This window comes from Dasypus novemcinctus, chromosome 7 (genome assembly GCF_030445035.2).
Source record: "Dasypus novemcinctus isolate mDasNov1 chromosome 7, mDasNov1.1.hap2, whole genome shotgun sequence".
Lineage (NCBI taxonomy): Eukaryota > Metazoa > Chordata > Mammalia > Cingulata > Dasypodidae > Dasypus > Dasypus novemcinctus.
In genome coordinates, this window is record NC_080679.1 from 49,997,436 (window position 1) to 50,021,653 (window position 24,218).

Below are 24,218 nucleotides of genomic sequence, written 5' to 3' on the forward strand. Positions count from 1 at the left end.
ACGTAAGTGATAAAAAAGCAAAAGAGTCTTACTGATGATATGGAGAAAGTTTTAGTGGTCTAGACAGAAGACCAAACCAGCCACAGCATTCCCTAAAACAAACCCTAAATGAGAGGAAGGCCCTAAAATCTCAATTATATAAAAGCTGAGAGAGGTTGGAAAGTTGCAGAAGAAAAGTGGGAAACTAGTAGAAGCTGGTTCATGAGGTTTAAGGAAAGAAGCCGTCTTCCTAATGTGCAAGTGCAAGGTAAAGCAGCAAGTTATCCAGAAGATCTGACCAAAGATAACTAAACAGATTTTCATTGTAGACGAAAACAGCATTCCACAGGAAGATGCCATGGAGGACTTTCATAGCTAGAGAGAAGTCAAGGCCTGGCTTCAAAGCTTCAAAGGACAGGCTGACTCTCTTGTTAGGGACTAATGCAGCTGATAACTTTAATTTGAAGCCAATGTTCATTCACCATTCTGAAAATCCTAAGGCCCTTTTAAGCATTATGCTAAATCTACTCTGCGTGTTCTATAAATGGACAAAGCTTATATAGCAGCACACCTGGCCAGTATGGCCATACTTATTAAAATATAAAAATATTACCATACTGGTTGATAAATAGCTGCTACCCAAAGCCCCCTAAAGTCGACTACTCCATCTGTATGTTTATGAGTAACTCAAACTAAATCTTCTGGTACTGTTGCTATCATATTGAATGGTTCTAAATAAATACAGATCTTCCTCTCTAGCTAAAATGGTGTTTCTAAATCACACATGTAACCATGTCATTCTCCAGCTTAAAAATTTAATGGCCCCCAATGTTTACAAGATAAACTCTTTTAAAAGCATAGTGTGTTGTCATCTGGGCAATACCTACCTGATAATCCTATGAATATAATTTTTTAATCCATTTTTTCTACTTAACATTAGAAAATACATCATTTTGGTGTCATTAAAATCTTACCAAGTTTGTTCCCACCATTTGGACATTTAAAAAGAGTTTCTAATATAAATGTGATATTATAAATACTATTGCAAAGAACACTTTAATAAGATTTCATTTTTGTTTATAGGCTTACTTTTTTTTATCATTAGTGGTCATTTTAAGTTTTTCCTCAGAATACAGTCCAAGGAATAGACTTACTGGTCAAAGGAATGATGCTATGTATTATTCTGTTTATTCATATGTTCTTTCCTCCTTCATTCTCTAACACACAATTTGGATGTCCTATTCCAAAAAGACTTAATTCTATTCCCTGATTCTTTACACAGCCTCTCTATAGTCCCAGGAACACTGTGCACCACCACTCTATCATAACATGTATCAAGAGGACTGTAACTATTGGCTACTTTTCTTTTTCATTAAACTACAAATCCTTAACATAAAGACACTTTCATTCTTTTTACATGTCTTGCTTCCTACTTCAAAAATTATTATGCAGTACTAATTGAGTGAGTGAAATAAGACAAAAATACCTGCTCTCAGAGCGCTGACATTTTAGTGAGGCAGACAACTTGATATGTAAAAATATTTAGTATGTTAATCAGATTACAAGTGCAAAAAAGAAAAAAATCAAAGTAGGAATAAGGAAAGTGAGGTGTTTTATTTGGATGGAGGTTGAAATGTTAGGCAGGTTACCTCACATGAAGGAAATGAAGGAGCTAGCCAAGAAAATATCTGCAGGAAAAGCATTCAACATGGAGTGATCATCAAGTCAAGACCCTGAAGTAGAGTGTGCCTCAAGGCTTTGAGAAATTGGGAAGAGACCACCCTTTCTAAGGCAGAGTGAACAGGGGGAGGGTAGGAGGATATAAGATAAAGTTAGGAAAACCAAGGGAGAGTAAATATGATCCAGGATCATGAAAGACCCTGAAGGTCAAAGCAAGAACTTTAGTACTTTTCCCTTGAAAACTAAGCCGCTGGACAGACTAGTACGAAATGAGGGGAATGGTCTAGGCTAAAGATATAAATTTAGGGATCATCAGGTAATAAATCTTATTTAAAGTTATGAGACTACATGAGATCATTTTAGAGGGTTTTTATCAACATTTAGAGGTGGGGAGAAGATCCAGTAAAAGAGACTGAAAAACAAAGGCCAGAAAGGTGGGAAGAAAGGATAGTGTGATATTACAGAAGCCAAATGAATGAGGAGAAAATCTGATGGGGCCAGATTTAAAAGTGAGGAGAAATGAAAGTATTAAACAGTGATTTGCTATGAGAGAAGGAGAGCAAATGGGGTGACAGCAAAAGGGGAAACTGGAGTTGAAAGGTCCTTTACTTCCACCTTTCTAAGAAGGGAAAAGTAACATGAAGTTTATATGCTGATAGGAATGAAACAGCAAAAAGGGAAAAATGAATCATCCGAGAGAGAGGGAGAATTTGTGGTAGTTAGCATGAACGGGTATGTTCTAGAACAGTTTGAAGGAGCTGGTCCTCCTTAGTACAGGAGAGATGGTAAACAGGCATAGATCAAGGGAGGTGAGCAGATGACATGATGGAAATTTGTGGTAGTATCTTCACAGCTTCAATGTTCTCTATGCAATAGGAAGCAAACTTAATAGCTGAGCAAGAGGATAGGAACTAAAGTATTAGAGGCCTGAGAAGAGGTGGGTGAAATAACTACCTCTAGGTAACAGGATAATTTGTATTTTCTTCTTTTCGTTTATAAACTTTCTATAATAAACTGGTATTATGTCTGTGATCAAAAATTTAGGTTGTGTAAGTTTGAAATGAGACTTATTGGCCAGATCCTTAATGAGGAAGAAAAGTGAACATAATATAAGTGAATTTTATGTCAATAAACCTATTATGAAAAAAAAATTTTTAAGTGAAAACAAAACAAAAACAAAAACTAACCAAACTGCTAGGCGTTCTGGGTTTGTCAACATATTTGGGATATTAAAATAAAATTAAAAGTTATTTAGATTTATTAAATTTAAGTTAAAGGTAGAAATAAGGTAAATGATATAAATCCCTTGGAATATATTCCATCTCCTACAGAAGAGTGGCTTTCCTAACAGGTAGTATTTCTTATTTGCCATAAAGCAAGCTCAAATAATTATTTTGTCAACAATGATAATAGCACATCTGTGCCCCAGTATTACAACAGAATAATAATTCCATAACTGTGCCTGTAAATACTATTGATGATGATTTTTGGAATATTAACATGTTTTTTTCAAAAATTTTCAGCATTTTAACTGGCTTTCAAGGAAGGAATCTTAGCACTTAAGTGTTTTCCTAATAGATTATTTAAAGATCTCGTGTATCTTTAAAAGAGGCTATATTTTTAAAAATAACTTGGCTTCCAAACTACTTTCAAAGAGTTCTTCCATTTTTGTAAGCTGCATTCTATTGGCAGGGTTAATTCAAAACAAAAATAATACCAAATACCATTAATTGTACACTTTGGATGAACTATATGTTTTATTAATATGTACCTATAAAATTGATTTGTTTTTAAAAAAATAATAAAATCTTACCATATCCACCAATGCTACATAGAGAAACATGCCTGCGGTGATTGCAAAGATCCAAAGTGTGATGTTATTAGCATACTGACCAACAGCTGTGCCTATCAGCATGCCTATGTAGGCCATCATGGCAGAGAGAAGGTTGTACACAATTGCTTGCTTTACAGTCATGCCTGCTTTAAGAAGAACTGCAAAATCACCTGAAATTAAGACATAATAGGAGAGTTTTAAAACGACATGATTTTTAGATACAAATTTGAAGGAGAAAACCAATAAAAAACAAAATTGAGAATGACATACATCTTTAGTAACTGATATTTTATTATTTAAAATTTACGTTTCACTTATTAAACCTTACGACACGCAAAAATATGGATTAATCTCAAAGGCATAATGCATAAACAACAGTATGAAAAGGTTACATATGATGAGATTACATTTATATGACATTTTCAAAATGACAAAAAACTAGTCTGAGGGAGAACAGATTAGTGGTTTCCAGTGAGTAAGAACAGAGGAAGAATAAGACTAAAAATGAGACTATAAAAGGGACAGCATGAGGGGTTTTGTTGGGGTAATGGGACTATTCTGCATCCTGATGATGGTTATGAAAATCTATATGCATGTTAAAATTCATAGAACTATATAGCAAAAACCATCATTTTTACAGTATAATTTAAAAAATAAAATTTGAAAGAAAAAAACACAAAAGAAAAAAGAACATGGGCACCACTCTTTTTTTTTTGATTGGGTAAAAAGAATAAAAATTAGGACAGCTTTATTGAAGTGTAATTTGCATACTGCAAAATATTTGATTGAAGTATACAGTTCAGTGACTTTTGACAAATATATACAATCTTATAAAAACTATCACAAATTGCTTATTTTCTGTTCTTCACATTACCCTACTAGCTAGAAATTGATAGATTTTTCATCTTTTCATAAAACCAGCATTTGATTTGCATTGATTTTCACTATAGTCTGTCCACTTTCTATTTTATTGATTTCCACAATTTATTGTTTTCTATTTTTTAGGTATCACTTCTTTTTTAAATATTTTTTTAATTTATTTTTTTAATGTTACATTCAAAAAATATGAGGTCCCTATATACCCCCCACTCCTGTCACCCCACTCCTCCTCCCATAACAACAACCTCCTCCATCACCATGAGATATTCACTGCATTTGGTGAATACATCTCTGAGCCCACTGCAGGCACCACTCTTTTTGTAAGTAACAATGAATGAATGTTCTCTGCCCTGACCTTCAAAAGGAAATGGCCTGAGTAGGAAGAGAGGTAAGGTTCTTTGAGGATAGTTTATGCTTATATGTTTTGTTTTGAGGAAAAAAATTAAACCTTAATTCTGAAAATTCCAAAAATACAAGAATGAAATGAGACTTTTCTTACTCATCTGTCTAAAATTGCAACACTAGGGAACAAGGATTAAATGTTGCTCAGAGGGGAGCAGATGTAGCTCAAGCAGTTGAGCGGCTGGTTCCCAGTGCCTCCTAAAAATAAATAAACAAAAAACAACAACAAGCAAACAAATAAAAAAAACAACTCAGGGGAGCCAAAGTGGCTCAGGGGTTGAGCGCTGACTTCCCACATACAAGTCCCAGGTTCAATCCCCCGGCCCTGGTACCTCAAAAAAAAAAAAAAAAAGTTGCTCAGAAAAATATTAAGCAAAATGCTGCTACAGATAACAGTCTTGAATCTAAAAGGTTAAGAGAAATAAATTTACTTGTAACAAACTTTTTAGTTACTAAATGTACAAACATCAAATCAATTACTATATTCAAATACTGTATGCAAGGTGCTATATAAAATACTGGGCGTGTTTCTTTCCCTTAAGACAGAATCTTAATATAACTAGAAATTCATTATCTGTTCTTCTAAAACTGTCATGGATACAGGGTCTTGATCTGTACTGATAGATAGCAGTTAACAAAGAAATTGGCACAACGTGCTATTTATCCTTATTCCAGCAAACTACATACAGTACTACAACATAATTCAGGAAAAATAATACATTGAAGAAAATTATCTTCCAATGGCTTCTAAATTATAACTCTCTAGTTTCTACCTAATACTCTTCTCCTTACCTCTCTTACCCTCTGGATCCTAAATACCTTAATTCTCCTGTGGAAACTTGGATTCTTTATCAGCACTTATCATTTCTCTCACTTGGAGTTTTAATTTCCTCTCACCTTTCTTTCTTAGCATCCTCTAAGGAAAGAGCTTACTAACTTCTTCCACCACAAATATCCCATCCATATTGTCAATAATTCTCCCTCTAACTGTGCTAAAGCAGCACTTTGACTCAGCAAAGGATTAGGTAAAAAGGAGACTACGGAAGTGTTTTTTGTGCTATAAAATGGATTGTTCCCTTTTATAATTCCATAATGCAGTTTTAAGAGTATCATTTAATACTTAATGACAGCAGTATCACAGGTACAAACTGTATCAACTATATTTCTTGCCTATTACTAAATAACAAGATAATAAATTACTTCATCCCTGAAAAGCAGCCAAACAGCAAGAATTAACTAATCAAGATGCAAGATGAATTACTAAGTATTTTTAAAGTTGACTTATAACTTACATATACCATTCATTTTTTTTTAATGTAGAGCTCTAAAGAGTTTTTTTTGTTTGTTTGTTTGTTTTTTTAAAGATTTATTTTTATTTATTTAATTCCCCTCCCCTCCCCCGGTTGTCTGTTTTCTGTGTCTTTTTGCTGCCTCTTGTTTCTTTGTCTGCTTCTGTTCTCGTCAGCGGCACGGGAAGTGTGGGCGGCGCCATTCCTCGGCAGGCTGCTCCCTCTTTCGCGCTGGGCGGCTCTCCTTATGGGTGCACTCCTTGCGCGTGGGGCTCCCCTACGTGGGGGACACCCCTGTGTAGCACGGCACTCCTTGCGCGCATCAGCACTGCGCATGGGCCAGCTCCACACAGGTCAAGGAGGCCCGGGGCTTGAACCGCGGACCTCCCATGTGGTAGACGGACGCCCTAACCACTGGGCCAAAGTCCGTTTCCCTAAAGAGTTTTTATAAAAGCACATAACATGTAACCATAGCCATTACCAAACTAAAAACTGTTCCATTACCCCCCAAAATTTCCTTAGGTACTTCACACTCAAGTGCGTAGTGATCTGCTTCCTATCCATATAGTTTTGCCTCTTCCAGAATGCCATATAAATAGAATCATACAGTATGTACCCTTTTGAGACTAGTTTCAACATGTAATGGATATAAGATTCACCCATGTTCCTGCGTGTATCAGAAATCACTCTTTTTACTGGTAAGCAATATTGCAAAATGAACTCGTTTTTTTAGCTTTTCATCAGCTTAAGGACATTTTAGTTATTTCCAGTTTTTGGTATTATGAATAAAGCCACTACACATATTCATAAAACAGGTTTTTTGTCAACATAAGCTTTTATTTCTCTTGGGTGGGAATTATATACTAAGTATATTTTTAACTTTAGACCCTCTAAGCAGAAAATCCTAAAAGCTCCACAAAAAAGCTACTAGAATGAATGAATAAATTTCAGCATTATTCAACAAACTGTGCTGTGAAAACTAGATCTCAATTTGCAAAAGACGGAAGGATGACCCCTTCCTCACACCATTTACAAAAATCAACTCATACTGGATCAAAGACCTAAATATAAGTACCAAGAAGTATAAAACTCCTAGAAGAACACATAGAGAAGCATCTTCAAGAACATGTGTTAGGCAATGCTTTCTTAGACTTTATACCCAAAGTGGAAGAAGCAGATAGAGAGGACCTTATCAAAATTCAATCCTGGGAAGATTGTGGGAAGATGGTGGAGTAGGAACCGCCAAGATTTAATCCCTCCAATAGAACAACTATTGAGCAAGCATGAACCGTATAAAACAACTATTTTGAAACTCCAGAGTCCATTAGAACATTGTACAGCATGCAGGAAAAAATGGGAGGAAAAAGCTGATAAATTGCTCTCTTCATGCAGCAGTTACTGGCACAAATCCCTCACTCTTGTGGCATGCCATGGAGGATTCAAGTCCCTGGGTAGCTTGCTAGCTATTAAGAGTAACATAATAATCCATAAGATCAGGGATGGGTCCAGCAGATAATGGCTTTTGATTAGGGACTTAAGATTGCTGGGGTGCCAGCTCTGAGAGCAGTCAATTGTTCCAACTTGCCCAGGAAAGGGATGCTGAGAAAACTTCAATATGCTATACTTCTGAAGAAGTACGGAGTGCAGCTGAAGAGTTGCACTTGCTAGACAGGTCAAGAAAATACTATTGTGTCTTATTTTTGGAGTGTAATTTTACATGTTACTTCCAAAAGATAATGAAATACAAATGCATTAAAAGTAATGAACAAGGAAGCGGTTGTGGCTCAACTGATAGAGCATCCTGCCTACCATAGGGAGGGTCCAGGGTTCGGTACCCACGGCCTCCTGACCTGTGTGGTGAGCTGGCCCACACACAGTGCGGCTGTGTGCAGGGAATGTCATGCCACACAGGGGTGTCCCCTGCATAGGGATGCCCCATGAGCAAGGAGTGCGCCCTGCAAGGAGAGCTGCCCCATGTGAAAAAAGCGCAGCCTGCCCAGGAGTGGTGCCACACACATGGAGAGCTAATGCAGCAAGATGATGCAACAGAGAGAGACACAGATTCCCAGTGCAGCTGACAAGAATATAAGCAGGCACAGAAGAACACACAGCAAACAGACACAGAGAACAGGCAACTGGCGCACAGAACACACAGCGAATAGACACAGAACAGACAATGTGTGTGGCCGCCACTCCTGGGCAGGCTGAACTTTCTTTTTGTGCTGGGCAGCTCTCCTTATAGGGTGCACTCCCCACGTATGGGGCACTCCTTCTGCGCATCAGCACTGCGCATGGGCCAGTCCCATACAGGTCATGGAGGCCCTGGGTTTGAACTGTGGACCTCCCATGTGGTAACTGGACGCTCTATCTGGGGGAGAGAAATAAATAAAAATAAATCTTTAAAAAAAAAAATTACTGGCTAGATGAAATGGACAAATTCTTAGAAACAGACAAACCACGTACACTGAATCTAGAAGACAGACGATCTCAAAAAACCAGTAGCTAGTGAAACAATTGAATTAGTAATCAAAAACCTCCCAACAAAGAAAAGCCCAGGACCAGATAGCTTCAGAGAGGAATTCTATAAAACATTCCAAGAATAAACACCTTATACTAAACTACAGAACAATATTCCTTATGAATATAGATTTTAAAAATTAACCACGTAATACTAGCAAACTGAATCCCACAATGCATTATAAGAATTTTATAGCATGATCCAGGGGGATTTATCCTTAGGTGGTACAACATAAGAAAATCAATAAAGACAACACATGAAAAAAACAAAGGGAAAAGAACCACATGACTATCTCAATTATTGCAGAAAAGGCATTTGACAAAATCCAGCCCTCCTTCTTCATAAAAACACATAGAAAACTAGGACTGGAAGGAAACTTCCTCAATATTATAAAGACACCCACAGAAAGATTATGGTTTTGTACTAATTCATTTTTGAGGGTGTGGTATACTCTAAATCCATTAAATTTCACTTTAGATCACTTGATTAGATTGCTTCTGAGTGGACATCAGTGAAGCAAGACTCAAGTTTAGTCTCTACCTCTTGCTACAGCTGATATAAAGAGAGGCACAGAGAGAAGGAAGCCACTATTTTGACCCGGCTGTGTGAGAGACAGGACTGCAGGAAAACAAACCCAGAGAGGCTAAGAGCAGTCTTAGAGTCTGGAACCAGCAGAGCACAGAGGCATGGAAAGAAGCCCACAAGGGAATGGGTACACAGAGAAGCTGAGGAGAGGAGTCATATGCCTGACAGTTCACAGCTGATACCAGGAAGAAAGCAGGAGTATCTGAGACAGAGAAGAGACCTAGTAAGAGATAAACTCCATGACTGACTGCCCACAGCTGAGCTCCAAGAGATGGCAGATCCTAAAGGGGAAGGCAGAGACCCTGGCAGAGATCAGTGGCCATCTTGCTTTCCCACGTGGCGGGACCCTCAGAAAGCATCTTCGCTGATGCCTTGATTTGGACATTTCACAGCCTAGGAACTGTAAGCTTTTATCACAAATAAATCCTCTTTATAAAAGCCAACCCATTTCTGATACTTTGCATTGGCAACCCTGTGGCAAGCTAAAATAGAAAGCAAGTACTAAAGCTTTCCGTATTTGGAGATGACATGATCCTATAAATAAAATTTCTAAAAAATCCACAACAGAGTTCCTAGAGCTTATTAAGGAATTCAGCAATGTGGTGGGGTATGAACACTCCAAAATCAGCAGTGTTTCAATACACAAGCAATGAAAAATCAGAAGAAGAAATCAAGAAAAAATTCCACATACAATAGCAACTAAAAAAATCAAGTATGTAGGATAAGTCTGAGGTAAATGACTGTCAATAGAAAACTATAAAATACTGCAAATAGAAATAAAAGAAGACCTAAATAAGTGGAAGGATATTCTGTATTCATGGATTAGAAGACTAAATATTAAGATGTCAATTGTAATCAAAGCAATTTATAGATTCAACACAATCCCAATCAAAATTCAAACAGTATTCTTGGCAGAAATGGAAAATTCATTCATCAAATTTATATGAAATGGGAAGCAGATGTGGCTCAAGCAATTGAGCACCCGCCTACCACACGGGAGATCCTGGGTTCAGTTTCCAGTGTCTCCTAGAGAAGATGAGCAAGACAGCAAGCTGGTGCAATGGGCTGGCATGACAAGCTGATACAACAAGGAGACATAAAGAGAAAACACAATGAGCTACACAACAAAGCAGGGAATGGAGGTGGCTCAAGCAATTGAGCACCTCTCTCCCACATGGGAGGTCCCAGGTTCAGTTCCCAGTGCTTCCTAAATAGAAGACAAGCAGGTGCAGAGAGCACACAGTGAATGGACACAGTGAAAAGACAGTGAGTACAAACAAGGTGGGTAGGGGGGGGTGCAGCAGTTTGATATGGTTATGAATTCCAAAAACAGATATTGGATTATGTTTGTAATCTGGTCTGAACCTGGGCATGATTAAGTTATGTTGACACCCTTGGTGGGTGGGGACTCACAGATAAAAGACATGTCAAAGGAAGAGTTGAGGGTTCTTAATGTTGGAGTTTTGATGCTGGAGTTTGATGCTGGTCTTAAGCTGGAGCCCCAGGGAGAGAGACAGAGCCATTCACCTGATAGTCTACAGCTGACCTTGTGGAGACAGGCAAAGCCTAGAGAGCCTCTTAGTCCACAGCTCATCTTGTGGAGGAAACAGAGGGGCTGAGCCCAGAGGAACCCAGGAAGCCTGAACACTCGCAGATGTCAGCAGCCATCTTGCTCCAAAAGGTGCAAACAGACTTTGGTGAGGGAAATAATTTATGCTTTATGACCTGGTATCTGTAAGCTCCTACCCCAAATAAATGACCTTTGTAAAATTTTACTAACCAGTTTCTGGTATTTTGGCTGATGAATACAGGGGGTAGAAAGACATAGGACTCTCTTCTCTCCCAGAAAAGTAACTAGAGGACAGGCAGAAATGGTCTGGGAAAAAATCTAGGGTTTAGAACACCAGGGGAAGGCTGGGTACTACTAGAAGAGAAAAACGCAAAGAAGGACCATGACAGGAAAACTGAGTTAAAAGCAGCAACTGCAGCTGTAGGCATCTTCTCCCACTCTATGGACACTTTTGAATTCTCAGGCCTTTGGGGCCAGTGGCTACAAAGGGGCCCCAGGGATCCACTTCCCCAAGAAAGGGGAGGAAGAGGGACACAGCCTAAGACTGATTTGACTTTTCACCCACAAATTTGGTCTGCTGTGTCCCAGGAGCCCCCCAGGCCAGAGGCGCTGCGCTACTGTTTACCTTGGAAGCTGGCAAGGGGCTAAAAAGACCAGACCCTCTCTGGTCAACCTCCCTCTTTACTGACTGGGACTGGGTGTTGAAGACGCAGAGGGGAGTGGAATTATTCCCAACTGGGAAAAGGAGGAAACTGCCAGCAAGGGTTGGGGAACTGCCTCTGCCAAAGTTTGAACTATGAGGCTCTTAGCCTCCAGAAGGATCCTCTAGGACACTGATCTGGTCCGTGTGGCAGCAAACACCTTCTGACCACATACTGAACCAAGAGGGCTCCCCAAGAGCGCCAACTCTTGGCAGACGAAGAAAGTGCATGCTAGGAAATTAAAAGTTATTAAGAGGCTTTTTCCAGTCTTTTCAGCCTCCCTCCCCAAGGCCCTAGGAAGCAAGTGGCAACCCATTACTGGGTCCAGGGCCCAGATTTGAGCTACTAACAGGGACAATCCTAAGGACCCAGAAGAAGCTGAACCAAGAATCAAGGACCACACAGACTCCCACCACTATTTCTCTATGAAAGAGAAAGAAATCAGGCATCTAAGTAATCTCACAATCCTATCAGATGCACTGACATCAGCAAAAAATTGCAAGCCATACAAAGACAATGGATGAACTAGCCCAAGGAAAGGAATATATCAGAGTTCCAGAAGAGACACAGGATTTGAGACAACTAATCAATGAGATACATGCAAATTTCCAAAATCAAACTAATGACTTGAAAGACAATATGGCTAAAAAAGATAAATGACTCGAAGAGACATAAAAAAGAAACTGAAAACCTGAATACAAAAAAAAACAGGGAAACGGACTTTGGCCCAGTGGTTAGGGCGTCCGTCTACCACATGGGAGGTCCGCGGTTCAAGCCCCGGGCCTCCTTGACCCGTGTGGAGCTGGCCCATGTGCAGTGCTGATGCGCGCAAGGAGTGCCGTGCCACACAGGGGTGTCCCCCGCGTAGGGGAGCCCCACACGCAAGGAGTGCACCCATAAGGAGAGCCGCCCAGCGTGAAGGAGGGAGCAGCCTGCTGAGGAATGGCGCCGCCCACACTTTCCGTGCTGCTGAAGACAACAGAAGCGGACAAAGAAACAAGAGGCAGCAAAAAGACACAGAAAACAGACAACGGGGGAGGGGAGGGGAATTAAATAAATAAAAAATAAATAAAAAAATAAATAAAAATAAAAAAATAAAAAAATAAAAAACAGAGGTCATGGGAAAGAAAGATACAATAGGTGAGATCAAAAACACATTAGAGAGGAAGCAGATGTGGCTCAACTGATAGAGCATCCGCCTACCATACAGGAGGTCCAGGGTTCGGTACCCAGGGCCTCCTGGCCTGTGTGGTTAGCTGGCCCACATGCAGTGCTGCCATGAGCAAGGAGTACCATGCCACACAGGGGTGCACCTGTGTAGGGGAGTCCCATGCACAAGGAGTGTGCCCCCGCAAGGAGAACCGTCCCCACGTGATAAAAACGCAGCTTGCCCGGGAGTGGCGCTGCACACAATAAGAGCTGATGCAGCAAGATGACACAACAAAATGAGACACAGGTTCCGGTGCCACCGAGAATGCAAGCGGACACAGAGGAACACACAGCAAATGGACACAAGAGAGCAGACAATGGCCGGGGGTGGGGGGAGAAATAAATAAAATCAATCTTAAAAAAAAAAAAAAACCCATTAGAGATATATAATAGCAGACATGAAATGACAGAAGAAAGAATAAGTGATACAGAAAACAGAACAGCTGAATAGAAGAGAGGAAAGAACAGAGAGAAAAGAATGGAAATAATTGAGCATCAGCTCAGGGAGTTGAATAACACAAATGTAACAGCATACCATGGGAATCCCAGAAGAAGAAAAGGGAAAAGGGAAAGCAAGAGTATTTAAGGAAATAACAGCTGAAAATTTCCTAACTCTTATGAAAGAAATGAACTTACATGTCCAAGAAGTAAGTGTACCCCCATCAGAACAAATTTGAATAGACCTACTCCAAGACACATACTACTCAGAATGTCAAGTGTCAAAGATAAAGATAAAATTCTGACAGTAGCAAGGGAAAAACAAATCATCCCATACAAGAGATGTCCAATAGGATTTAGTGTGGATTTCTCATCAGAAAACATGGAGGCAAGAATACAGTAGTATGACACCATAAGGATACTGAAAAAGAAAAACTGATACCTGGGAATTGTTTATCTGGCAAAATTGTCCAAATATGGTGAGTTTAAAATAGTCAGAGTTCATAAAAAAGAATACACTTTTGCAGAAAATATCAAAGGAAGCCTTAGAACCTGGAAGAAAAAGGCAGGAGAGGGAGGCTTGGAGGAAAGTATAAATGAAAGAAAAGCAGAAAGGATAACCAAAAGCATGAAAAGACAGACAAAAGTAAGATACGACATATGAAAACCCAAGATTAAAATGCCAGAAGTAAATAATGCATTTACAGGAATATCATTGAATGTTGATGGATTAAACTCCCCAATCAAAAGGTATAGACTAATAGAATTGATTAAAAAAAAACATGAGCTATCTATATCCTCCCTACAAGAGACACACCTTACATCCACGGCCAGCTGAAAGTGAAAGGTTGGAAAAAGATACTCCATGCAAACACTAACCAAAAAAAAAAAAAAAAGGCAGGGGTAGCAATATTAATATGGGACAAAAGAAACTTTAAATGCAAAAACATTTAAGAGATACAGAAGGCCATTATAAATTAATAAAAGGGACAGTCTGGGAAACAGATTTGGCTCAATTGATAGAGCATTTGCCTACCACATGGAAGGTCCAGAGTTCAAACCCAGGGCCTCCTGACCTGTGTCACCACACACAGCTGGCCCACACACAGTGCTGATGTGTGCAAGGAGTGCTGTGCCACACAGGGATGTCCCCCGTGGAGAGCCCCACGTGCAAGGAGTGTGCACCCACAAGGAGAGCTGCCCCATGCAAAAAAAGTGCAGCCTGCCCACAAGTAGCACCACACACACGGAGAGCTGACACAACAACATGACGCAAGAAAAAGAGATGCAGATAACTGGTGCCACTGACAAGAATGCAAGTGGACACAGAAGAACACACAGCGAATGGACATAGAGAGCAGATAACAGTAGGGGAAGGGGAAAGATATAAATGAAAAAATAAATCTTTACAAAAAAAAAAGGGAGAGTCCATCAGGAAGAAATAAAAGTCATAAATACCTATATATCTAACCAAGGTGTCCCAAAATTCATGAGGCAAACCTAGCAAAACTAGAGGTAGAAACGACATCTCTACAATAATAGTTGGAGACTTCAACACACCACTCACATCTTTAGACAGAATGAGACAGCAGCTCAACAAGGAAAGAGAGAACTTGAGAATATGATAAATGTGCTAGACCTAGCAGACATATACAGAATGTTGTGCCCAAACTCACTGGGTTACACATTCTTCTCAAGGGCTCATGGATCTTTCTCCAGGATAGACCACATGCCAGGTCACAATGTAGGTCTCAATAAAAGAACAAGATTGAAATTATACAAAGCAACTTTTGAGATTATAATGGTTTAAAACTGGAAACCAACAATAAATGGGAAAAAGGCAAATTGATAAATATGTGGAGGCTGAACAATACAATACTAAATAAACCACTGGGTCAAAGAAGAAATTGTAAGTGAAATTTGTAAATATATAGAAATAAATATGAGAACACGACTTATCAAAACTTATGGGATTCGGTGAAGGAAGGCCTAAGATGGAAATTTATAGTCCTAAACACCTATATTAAAAAAGAAGAAAGAGCTGAAGTCAAAGATGTAAATGAGTGACTAGGGAAAATAGAAAAAGAACAGCAAACCATTTGCAAAGCAAGCAGAAGAAATAATAAAGATTAGAGCAGAAATAAATGAAATTGAGAAAAAAAAAGCAATAGAGAAAATTTTTAAAAACTCAGAAGCTGGTTCTTTGAGAAGATCAATAAAATTGACAAACTGCTAGCTAGACTAACAAAGAAAAAAAGAGAGAAGATGCAAATAAATAAAATTAGAAATGGAAGGGGAAGTACAACTGACACCACAGAAATAAAAAGGATCCTAAGAGGGTATTATGAGAAACTATGTCAACAAAACTACACAACCTAGATGAAATGGACAGATTCCTAGAAATGGACAAAAAAAACCTACACACTGACACGACAAGAAATACAAGCACATAACAAACCAATAACATTTAAAGAGATTGAATCAGTCATCAAAAATCTCCCAAAGAAAAGTCCAGGACCAGATGGCTTCACAGGTGAATTCTACCAAGCATTTTGAAAAGAATTAACACCAATCCTATCTAAACTCTTCCAAAAATTGAAGAGAAGGGAAATTACCCAACAAATTTTATAAAGCCAATATTGCCCTAATACTAAAGTGAGATAAACACACAAGAAAAGAAAATTACAGACCAATCTCTCTCACTAACACAGAAGCAAAAATTCTCAACAAAATACTTGAAAATAGAATCCAACAACATATCAAAAGAATTATACACCACAACCAAGTGGAATTTATTCCTGGTGTGCGAGGGTGGTTCAACATAAAAAAAAAATCAATGTAATACGCCACATTAAAAATGGAAGGGAAAAAACCACATGATCATCTCAATCGATGCAGAAAGGTATTTGACAAAATCCCAGCATCCTTTCTTGATAAAATACTTTGAAAGGCAAGAATAGAAAGAGGGAAGCAGATGTGGCCCAAGTGATAAGGCCTCTGTCTAGTATATGGGAGGACCCAGGTTTGATCCGAGACCTCCTGGTGAAAAAGAAAAGAAAGTGTGCCTGTGTGGTGAGCCAGTGCCCATGCAGTGAGCCGAGTGCTCACATGGTGAGCTGAGTGCCCACATGAGTCAGTGCCCATGCAAGTGAGTCATGCTGCAAGATGACGATGCAACAAAAGAGAGACGAAGAGGAGAGTCAAAGTGAAGCCCAGCAGAGACCAGAAGTGAGGTGGTGCAACTGACAGGGAACCTCTTCCATAACAGGAGTCCCCAGGATTGAATCCCTGAATCCTAGAAGAGAATGATGAGAAGAAAAAGACAAATCTATATAGAAGATCACACAGTGAATGGACATAAATGGCAAAAACAGCAGGGTGGTGTGGGGATTAGTTCCACCACCTTGGCAAGGGCATGGTTAAATGATTTATTAAAGCTCATCTGTTCTTGCTTCAGAGCAAAAATAGCTCTGTCCTTGCTTATCCCTGTACAAGCTATCTCTTTTCGCTTGAAGTTTAAAAATGGCTTCCTCTTGCCCTTTCTGCTGCTAGATAGTATGTAAGCCTAGGGACAAAGTTTCTTGTTCGAAGACAAAACATCCTTGAGAAATTTAACTTTGACCATAGCCCTTGGCCGAATCCAAAAATACATGATATATAAGCCAGAGAAACCAGACGGGGCCCTCCCTGCATATGAGTTTTGGTGTGCAAGTCTTTCATTCCCACGGCAGGGTGGGGGTAGGGAAAAAATAAATCTTTAAAAAAAAAAGAATAGAAAGAGAATTCCTCAATATGATAAAAGCAATATATGAAAAACTCATAGCCAATATCATACTCAATGAAGGTTGAAAGATTTTCCTCTAAAATCAGCAACAAGACAAGGATCCCCACTATAACCACTGTTATTCAACATTGTGCTAGAAGTTCTAGCTAGAGCAATTAGACAAGGAAAGAAAAAGGTATCCAAACAGGAAAAGAGGAAGTAAAACTTATTTGTGGATGACATGATCCTATATTTAGAAAATTCTGAAACGTCTACAACAAAGCTACTTGAGCAAATAAGTTCAGCAGAGTGGCAGGATACAAGATGAGCATGCAAAAATCAGTAATGTTTCTGTACATTAGTACTGAACAATCAGACAAGGAAATCAGGAAAAAAATTCCATTTACAATAGCAACAAAAAGACTCAAATACCCAGAAATCAATTTAATCAAAGAAGTACTGGACCTATATGTAGAAAACTATAAAACAATGCTAAAAGATATCAATAAAGACCTAAACAAATAGACTTTCAGTGTTCATGGACTAGAAAACTAAATATCATGAAGATGTTAATCCTACCCAAACTGATTTATAGATTCAATGCAATACTAATCAAAATTCCAACAGCTTACTTTACAGAAATAGAAAAGGCAATTATCAAATTCATTCCAAAGGGAAAGGGCACCTGAATAGCCAAAAACATTTTAAAAAGGAATCATGTGTCAGGAGCAGATGTGCCTCAAGCAGTTGAGTGCCTCCCACATTGGAGATCCTGGGTTCAGTTCCCAGTGCCTCCTGAAAAACAAAATCAGACAAAACGAAAAAGCCAACTCAGGGGAGCCAATGTGCCTCAGTGGTTGAGCACTGAGGTCTCAGATTCAATCCACAGACCTGGTACCTCAAAAAAAAAAAAAAAAAAAAGAGAGTAATGCAGGAGGAATTTCACTTCCTGACCTTGAAAGAGGATCCCTATCTCACTCCCTATATAAGAATCAACTCAAAATGGATCAGAGACCTAAATATAAAAGCAAAGGTCATAAAACTACTAGAAGAAAATGTAGGGAAACATCTTAGAGACCTTGTGGTAGGTGGTGATTTCTTTGACCTTACACCAAAAGCACAAACAAGAGAAAAAATAAATAAATGGGATCTCTTCAAAATTAAACACTTTCGCACCTCACAAAACTGTCTAAAGGGTGAAAAGGCAGCTGACTTAATGGGAAAAAATATTTGGAAATCACATATCCGATATGGGTTTAATATCCATTATATTTGAAGAATGCTACAACAACAAAAAAAGACAACCCAATTAAAAAGTGGGAAAAGACTTGACTAGACATTTGTTCAAAGAAATACAAATAGGGGAAAAAAAAAAAAAAACCACATGAAAAAATGTTCAATGTCATTAGTGATTAGGGAAATGCAAATGAAAGCTACAATGAAAGATCATTTCACACCTTTTAGTATGGCCATTATTAAAAAGAGAGAGAACTACAAGTATTGGAGAGGATGTGGAGAGAGAGAATGCTTATTCACTGTTGGTGGGAATGTAGAATGGTACAGCTCCTGTGAAGGACTATTTGGCAGTTCAAAAAGAAATTCAACATAAATTTGCCATGTGACCTGGCAATACCAGGTCATATAAATGTAAACCAATTTATAAAGATGAAGTTAGATTACTGGTTATGTAGGGCTGGGGAAGGACCACTAAGAGGTGTGGAGTTTTTCTTTTGGAGTAATGAAATTGTTCTAACACTTCCTATGGTGATAATGTACAACACTGTAATTATACTAAAAGCCATTGATTATATTCTTCAGACAGATCGTATATGAATACATCTCAATGAAATTGTTTAATAAATAGGTGTACAAGAATAGCCAGAAATATCAGCTACGTACAGCAAGGGAAGCATAGATAGATTGAAGGATGAAGAATTTTCTCATTTGTTTGTTTGTTATTATTATTGAAATAATGACAATGCTCTAAGGAGGATTGAGGTGATGAATACACAACTATATGTTTATACCAATTACCATTGGTTGTATACTTTGGATGAACTGTATGCGTTAGTAATGCTTCTATAAAATTGATTTGTTAAAGAAAAACCATATTATGCTACATGAAAGAAACCAGACACAAAGTACTACATATTGTTGATTCCATTTATATAAATTGTAAATATAAGTCAATTTATAAAGATGAAATTAGATTAATGGTTATGCAGGGCTGCAGAAGGACTGGTAAGAGTGGAGTTTTTCTTTTTGGAGTAATGAAATTGCTCTAAAATTTTTTGCGCTGCTGAATGCAAGACGTTGTAAGTATAATAAGAGCCATTGATTATATACTTTGGATAGAGTTATGGTATGTGAATATATCTCAACAAAACTTCTGAATGAATAAATAAATAAATAAATAAATAGTGCAAGAATAGCCAAAAACAACAGCTATATACAGCAGGGGAAGCATAGTAAGATTGAGAGGTGAAGAATTTTCTTCTGTATCTGTCTGGTTTTTGTTTCTTATTATTATTGAAATACAGAAAATGCTCTAATAATAAAGAAATCCTTTAACTTAACAAGAAGATGAACAACTCAATTTTTAAAATGCTGGAGAAGTCGGTAGAGTAGGAAGCTCCAGGACCCAGTCCATCCACCAAAGCAGCTATTAAACAGGCAGGAACTGTCAAATATCTGATAGGGTTTAATATCCAGAAAAGTAAAGAAATCCTACAATTCAACCATTAAAGAGAAAAAAAAAAAACAATTAAAAAATGGGCAAAAGACTTGAAGAGACAGTTCTCCAAATAAGATATTAAATGGGTAAAAAGCACCTGAAAAGATGCTTAATAGCACTTGTTATTCAATCAAAATCTCAATGAGATATCATTTCACACCTATTAGAATGGTCAATTAAAAAAAACAACAACAGAAAACTACAGGTGTTGGAGAGGATGTGGAGAAAGAGGAACTCTCATTCACTGCTGCTGAGAATGTAAGATAGTGCAGCCGCTATAGAAGACAGTTTGGCAGTTCCTCAAAAAGCTATGTGTAGAGATATTATATGATCTGGTAATCCCACTACTAGGTATATACCTAAAAGAACTGAAAGCAGGGATTTGAACAGATATTTACACATCTATGTTCATAGCAGCATTATTCACAATTGCTAAAAGGTGGAAACAACTCAAAAGTGTCCAACTGATGAATAAACAAAATGTGGTATATATATATATACAATGGGTTATTATTCAGTCATAAAAAGGAAAGAATTTCTCATATATGTAACAACATGGATGAACCTTGAAGACACCATGATGCGTGAAATAAGCCAGACACAAAAGGACAGCTATTGTATGATCTCACTGATAAGAAATAATTAGAATAAGCACATTCATCAAGTCAGAAACTAGAATATAGGTTACTAGGGGTTGGGTGGGGATAGGAAATGGGAAGGTAATGTTTAAATTGTACATATTTTCTATTTGGCTTGATCCTCAAGTTTGGTAATGGATTGTGGTGATAGTAATATAATGTTTCGAACGTAATTTAGCAGCACTGAATTATGTGCTTGAATGTGGTTAAAAAGGAGAAATTTCAGGTTGTGTATTTCTTAGTAGAATAAACGTTTTTAAAAAAGCAAACGTGAGGGAAGTATATGTGGCTCAAGCAGTTGGGTGCCTGCCTACCACATGGGAGGTCCTGGGTTCAGTTCCTGATGCCTCCCTAAAGAAGATGAGCAAGACAGTGAGTTGACACAATGGGCTAGTGTGGCAAGTTCACACAACAAGATAACTCAACAAGATGAAACAACGAGGAAACATGAAAGACATAACAAACGGAACAGATGTGGTTCAAGCAACTGGGCACCACCCTGGTTGCTGGGAGGTCCTGGGTTCTAAACAACCCAGTGTATAAACAAGGGAGAATGGCGGGAGAAATAATTAAATTTAAAGACATGCAATCTCAGAACAAGCAAACAAACAAAGGACCGAATACAACATAGTGAACCCTATTGTAAACAATGGTCTGTAGTTAGTAGTAGAATTATAAAAACATTCTTTCATGAATTGTACCAAATGTACCACACTAATGCAAGGTGTTAATAATATGGTAGTATATGGGAACTCGATTTTACACACATTTTTCCCATAAACCTACAAATACTCTAATTTAAAAAATAATAAAGAAAGGAAATATATTAAAAGATGACAGGACACCTTGAATTCTATGCTATGGAATTGCGTTCAAGGAAGTATTTGGCAGATCAGTCTCTTATTAACATGCAAAAGATAATTCTAAGATAAAACTAAACCAAGGGAACAAACCAACTAACTAGACTTTAGTTTACAAAAATCTATTAGTGTCAGAAATACATCAAATTTACCATGAAAAAATGTAAAGCCAAGAACCATGCTAAATAGTAAAAGGGTCTAAAATAGAGGATCTGCACGTAATGAAACTAGCATTTAGGAAATAAAAAAGCTACGAAGGAAATACACCAAGTACCAAAAGAAGGATCTAGAGAAAGTAAGTGATAGAATTCTAAAGTAGTAATCTAAGGTCTGAAGCACTGAAGTTGGAGGAAAAGACTCAACATGATAAACAAGGAATAGAGGTAGTAGGACAAGCCAAGTATTAGAATGGCATATTCAAAACAGCAGGCTCAGACATGCCAAATGCATGTTTAGTGAATTGTGTTTAGGTAAAGTAGAAAACATGCAACAAATATGGTTGGAAAGGTAGATAGAGGTTAGATGTGGAGGTCACTGAAAGGGCTAATTAAGTTTTATTTTATATAAGAGGAAGTTACTAGAAGGTTTTGATTACATAAGCCACATTTTAGGAAGATATATCTAGTAACAGTGTAGGAGATGAACTGGAGCAGAATGAACCCAAAGATAAAAGATTATAGAAACCATCCAAGCAAAAGACAACTATACCTTGGTCTAGGTTACCAATTATGTACACGAAAAAGGTAAGATTATGTGTCCATGGTTGGCAAGATAAATCTAAAAGGAATTAGCACCAAGTATGCAGTAATATACATTTTCTGCTTTATGTGGGGAATTAATAATTTTTAAGCAAATTATATGTATTCATTCATCTGCTATTCAAAATTAGCAAATAAGGTTACCATCAATCTAGGCAATTAAATGTAATAAGCCTAGCCAGGTGAATTTTAAAGAAAGAAATTAAAATAGAAAGGACATGTAAAGAAATCCTTGGATACCAAAAAGATATTTTTTTTCTTTCAAATTAATGCCATCCCTACATTCTTCAGATATTTTCTATGTGAATGCATGCTCACATCTTTTACTGCTGTGAGTGAAGTTACAGAGAAGGAAAATTAAAGCCCTAATGAACATGAAGATAAACTATAACATCATTGGTAAACCAATAAATGCCAACTAAAACAACAAAGAAATATCATCTTAATGTATTAGATTACCAAAAATTAGATAATGTCAAGTGCTGGCAGGGATACAGTAACATAAAAATGTACAGATATTGCTGTTTAGATTTAGACTAGTGTAGCCATTTTGGATATAGCAAAATGGCACTTCTTCAGCAGGCATATCCTACAATCCTGGGTATATATGCAGAGAGTTCTCACAAAGGTCAATAAACTCCAAGTCTATGAATATTCAGAAAACTAAAGGCCATGTGAGTTTGTCCAATATTAGGAACTAAATATGTAAAATGTGGTACATGCCTGCCTCTGAGTATTAGGCAAAAGCAAGATTAGATTAACTAATGCTAATCTATATATAGCTTAAAATAATAACTGTTAGTAACCAAAGGTAGGAAATAAGATAATATAATACCATTTATATAAATTTAAAATATGCACATATAAAATAATAATATACATTTTGTAGGAATACATAAAAACATCATGATAAATAAAAGAGAATAGTTGTCTGTTGGGGAGGGGAATGGAAGTGAGTTTAACGATAAAAAAAGAAGAAAGTCCAACCTAAGCAAAAATGTTTTGCATATTATTATAATGGAAAGTCTATTTATAAAGCAAGGGAACATTAGGGTTTTTAAATTATTCTTTGAGCATTAGGCTCTACTCTATTAAAACCATGTAAGAAACTAAAAGGATTTTTGGATAAGATTATGTAACATTAAAAAAAAAAAAAAGAAAGGAACAAAGAAATCATTCAACCATTTGTTCAATTTACAGATGAAAAGAAGACTGGAAGTTAAATGATTACACCAAAATCTCAGTGCTGGTTAGTGGCAAAGTTAAGACTGTTACCAGTTTCTTTAACAACAGTCTAGTTGCTTTTTGGACATCAATATTTCCTTCTCATCATTTATGAAGATGAACTGCTTAACTACTTCTGGGACACCTTTCAATTAATTGGTCTGAAAACTTTACCCTAATTCCTTAAAAAATAAAGTTTTTACATGGTATAAGAAATAAAATCAAAATGAGCTAACAGCAAAATATGTTATTTAAATCAAGAAATGATGTTTCTTTTTAAAAGTTCTTAGTGAACTACTCACAATCTATAATCCTTCATCATAATAACATAATTATTTTATCAAATGCAAAGAAAATCCAACAGAAAAATAAGATACCTATTTTTTCATATTTTAACATCAGAATGTCTTAAAATCAATGGCACATAATCTTCTTCCATCAGTTATTTTTTATGTTTTAACATCTCTGAAATTCAGATGCATTTTACAATTGAATAGGTCTTAGTTTTGATGAAATCTGGTAAAATTTTTAAGGTTATATTACCTAATTCATGTGGCAGTTCATGACAGAATACAGCTATAGAAGTACTTATTCCTCCAGTCAATCCAGCACTAAAAGCTGCTCCTAGGGGTGGAAAAAATAGCAAATTATGTTTATTGACCTTTTCTTTTCCTATTTTCATTAATAATGACAGATTCTGCCATTTTCACTTATCTAAATAGTTTTTTAAAACATATACTGAGATATAACAGTAGTAGAACAACTAGAGAAAGAACTACTCACAGGAAGCAATATTACCTCTTGAATTAACTTCTTTATTTGTATAGCCTTTTAAATAATTGTGTGAGAACCAAAATAATGGTTTTCAATATTTCAATCTCAGCAATTTTAAGCCTCCTTATAAGTTTATGACTGTGCTCGATTGATCATATTCATATTGATAAATATTTAAATGGCTACTATCCTTACCCAAACTTTTTGGGTCTACAGCACAAATAGTACAAAATATTATTATTTATGGACTTGAGGGATGAGATCAGAGGTAAACATGTATCTGACACAGTACTGAAAGAAGGCATATTCTTTAGCACTGACAGACATTATGATAAAAAAATAAACTCCTCTCTAAAAGAAACCAAAGACTATTTCTGAATGAC

At 37.2% G+C, this 24,218-nt stretch overlaps 1 protein-coding gene across 37 annotated transcripts in view; it reads right to left on the reverse strand.

The window, feature by feature from the left end:
- SLC39A10 (solute carrier family 39 member 10) overlaps positions 1 to 24,218 on the reverse strand; it is a 170,299-nt gene that overhangs the window by 3,829 nt on the left and 142,252 nt on the right. For all 37 annotated transcript variants that reach the window (XM_058300464.2, XM_058300460.1, XM_058300458.1 and 34 more), the window contains 2 exons: positions 23,605 to 23,685; positions 3,473 to 3,663 (listed from right to left, as the gene is read on the reverse strand). In XM_058300464.2, coding sequence (XP_058156447.1) covers positions 3,473 to 3,663; positions 23,605 to 23,685 — 272 coding nt within the window. The remainder of the gene's footprint in view (positions 1 to 3,472; positions 3,664 to 23,604; positions 23,686 to 24,218) is intronic.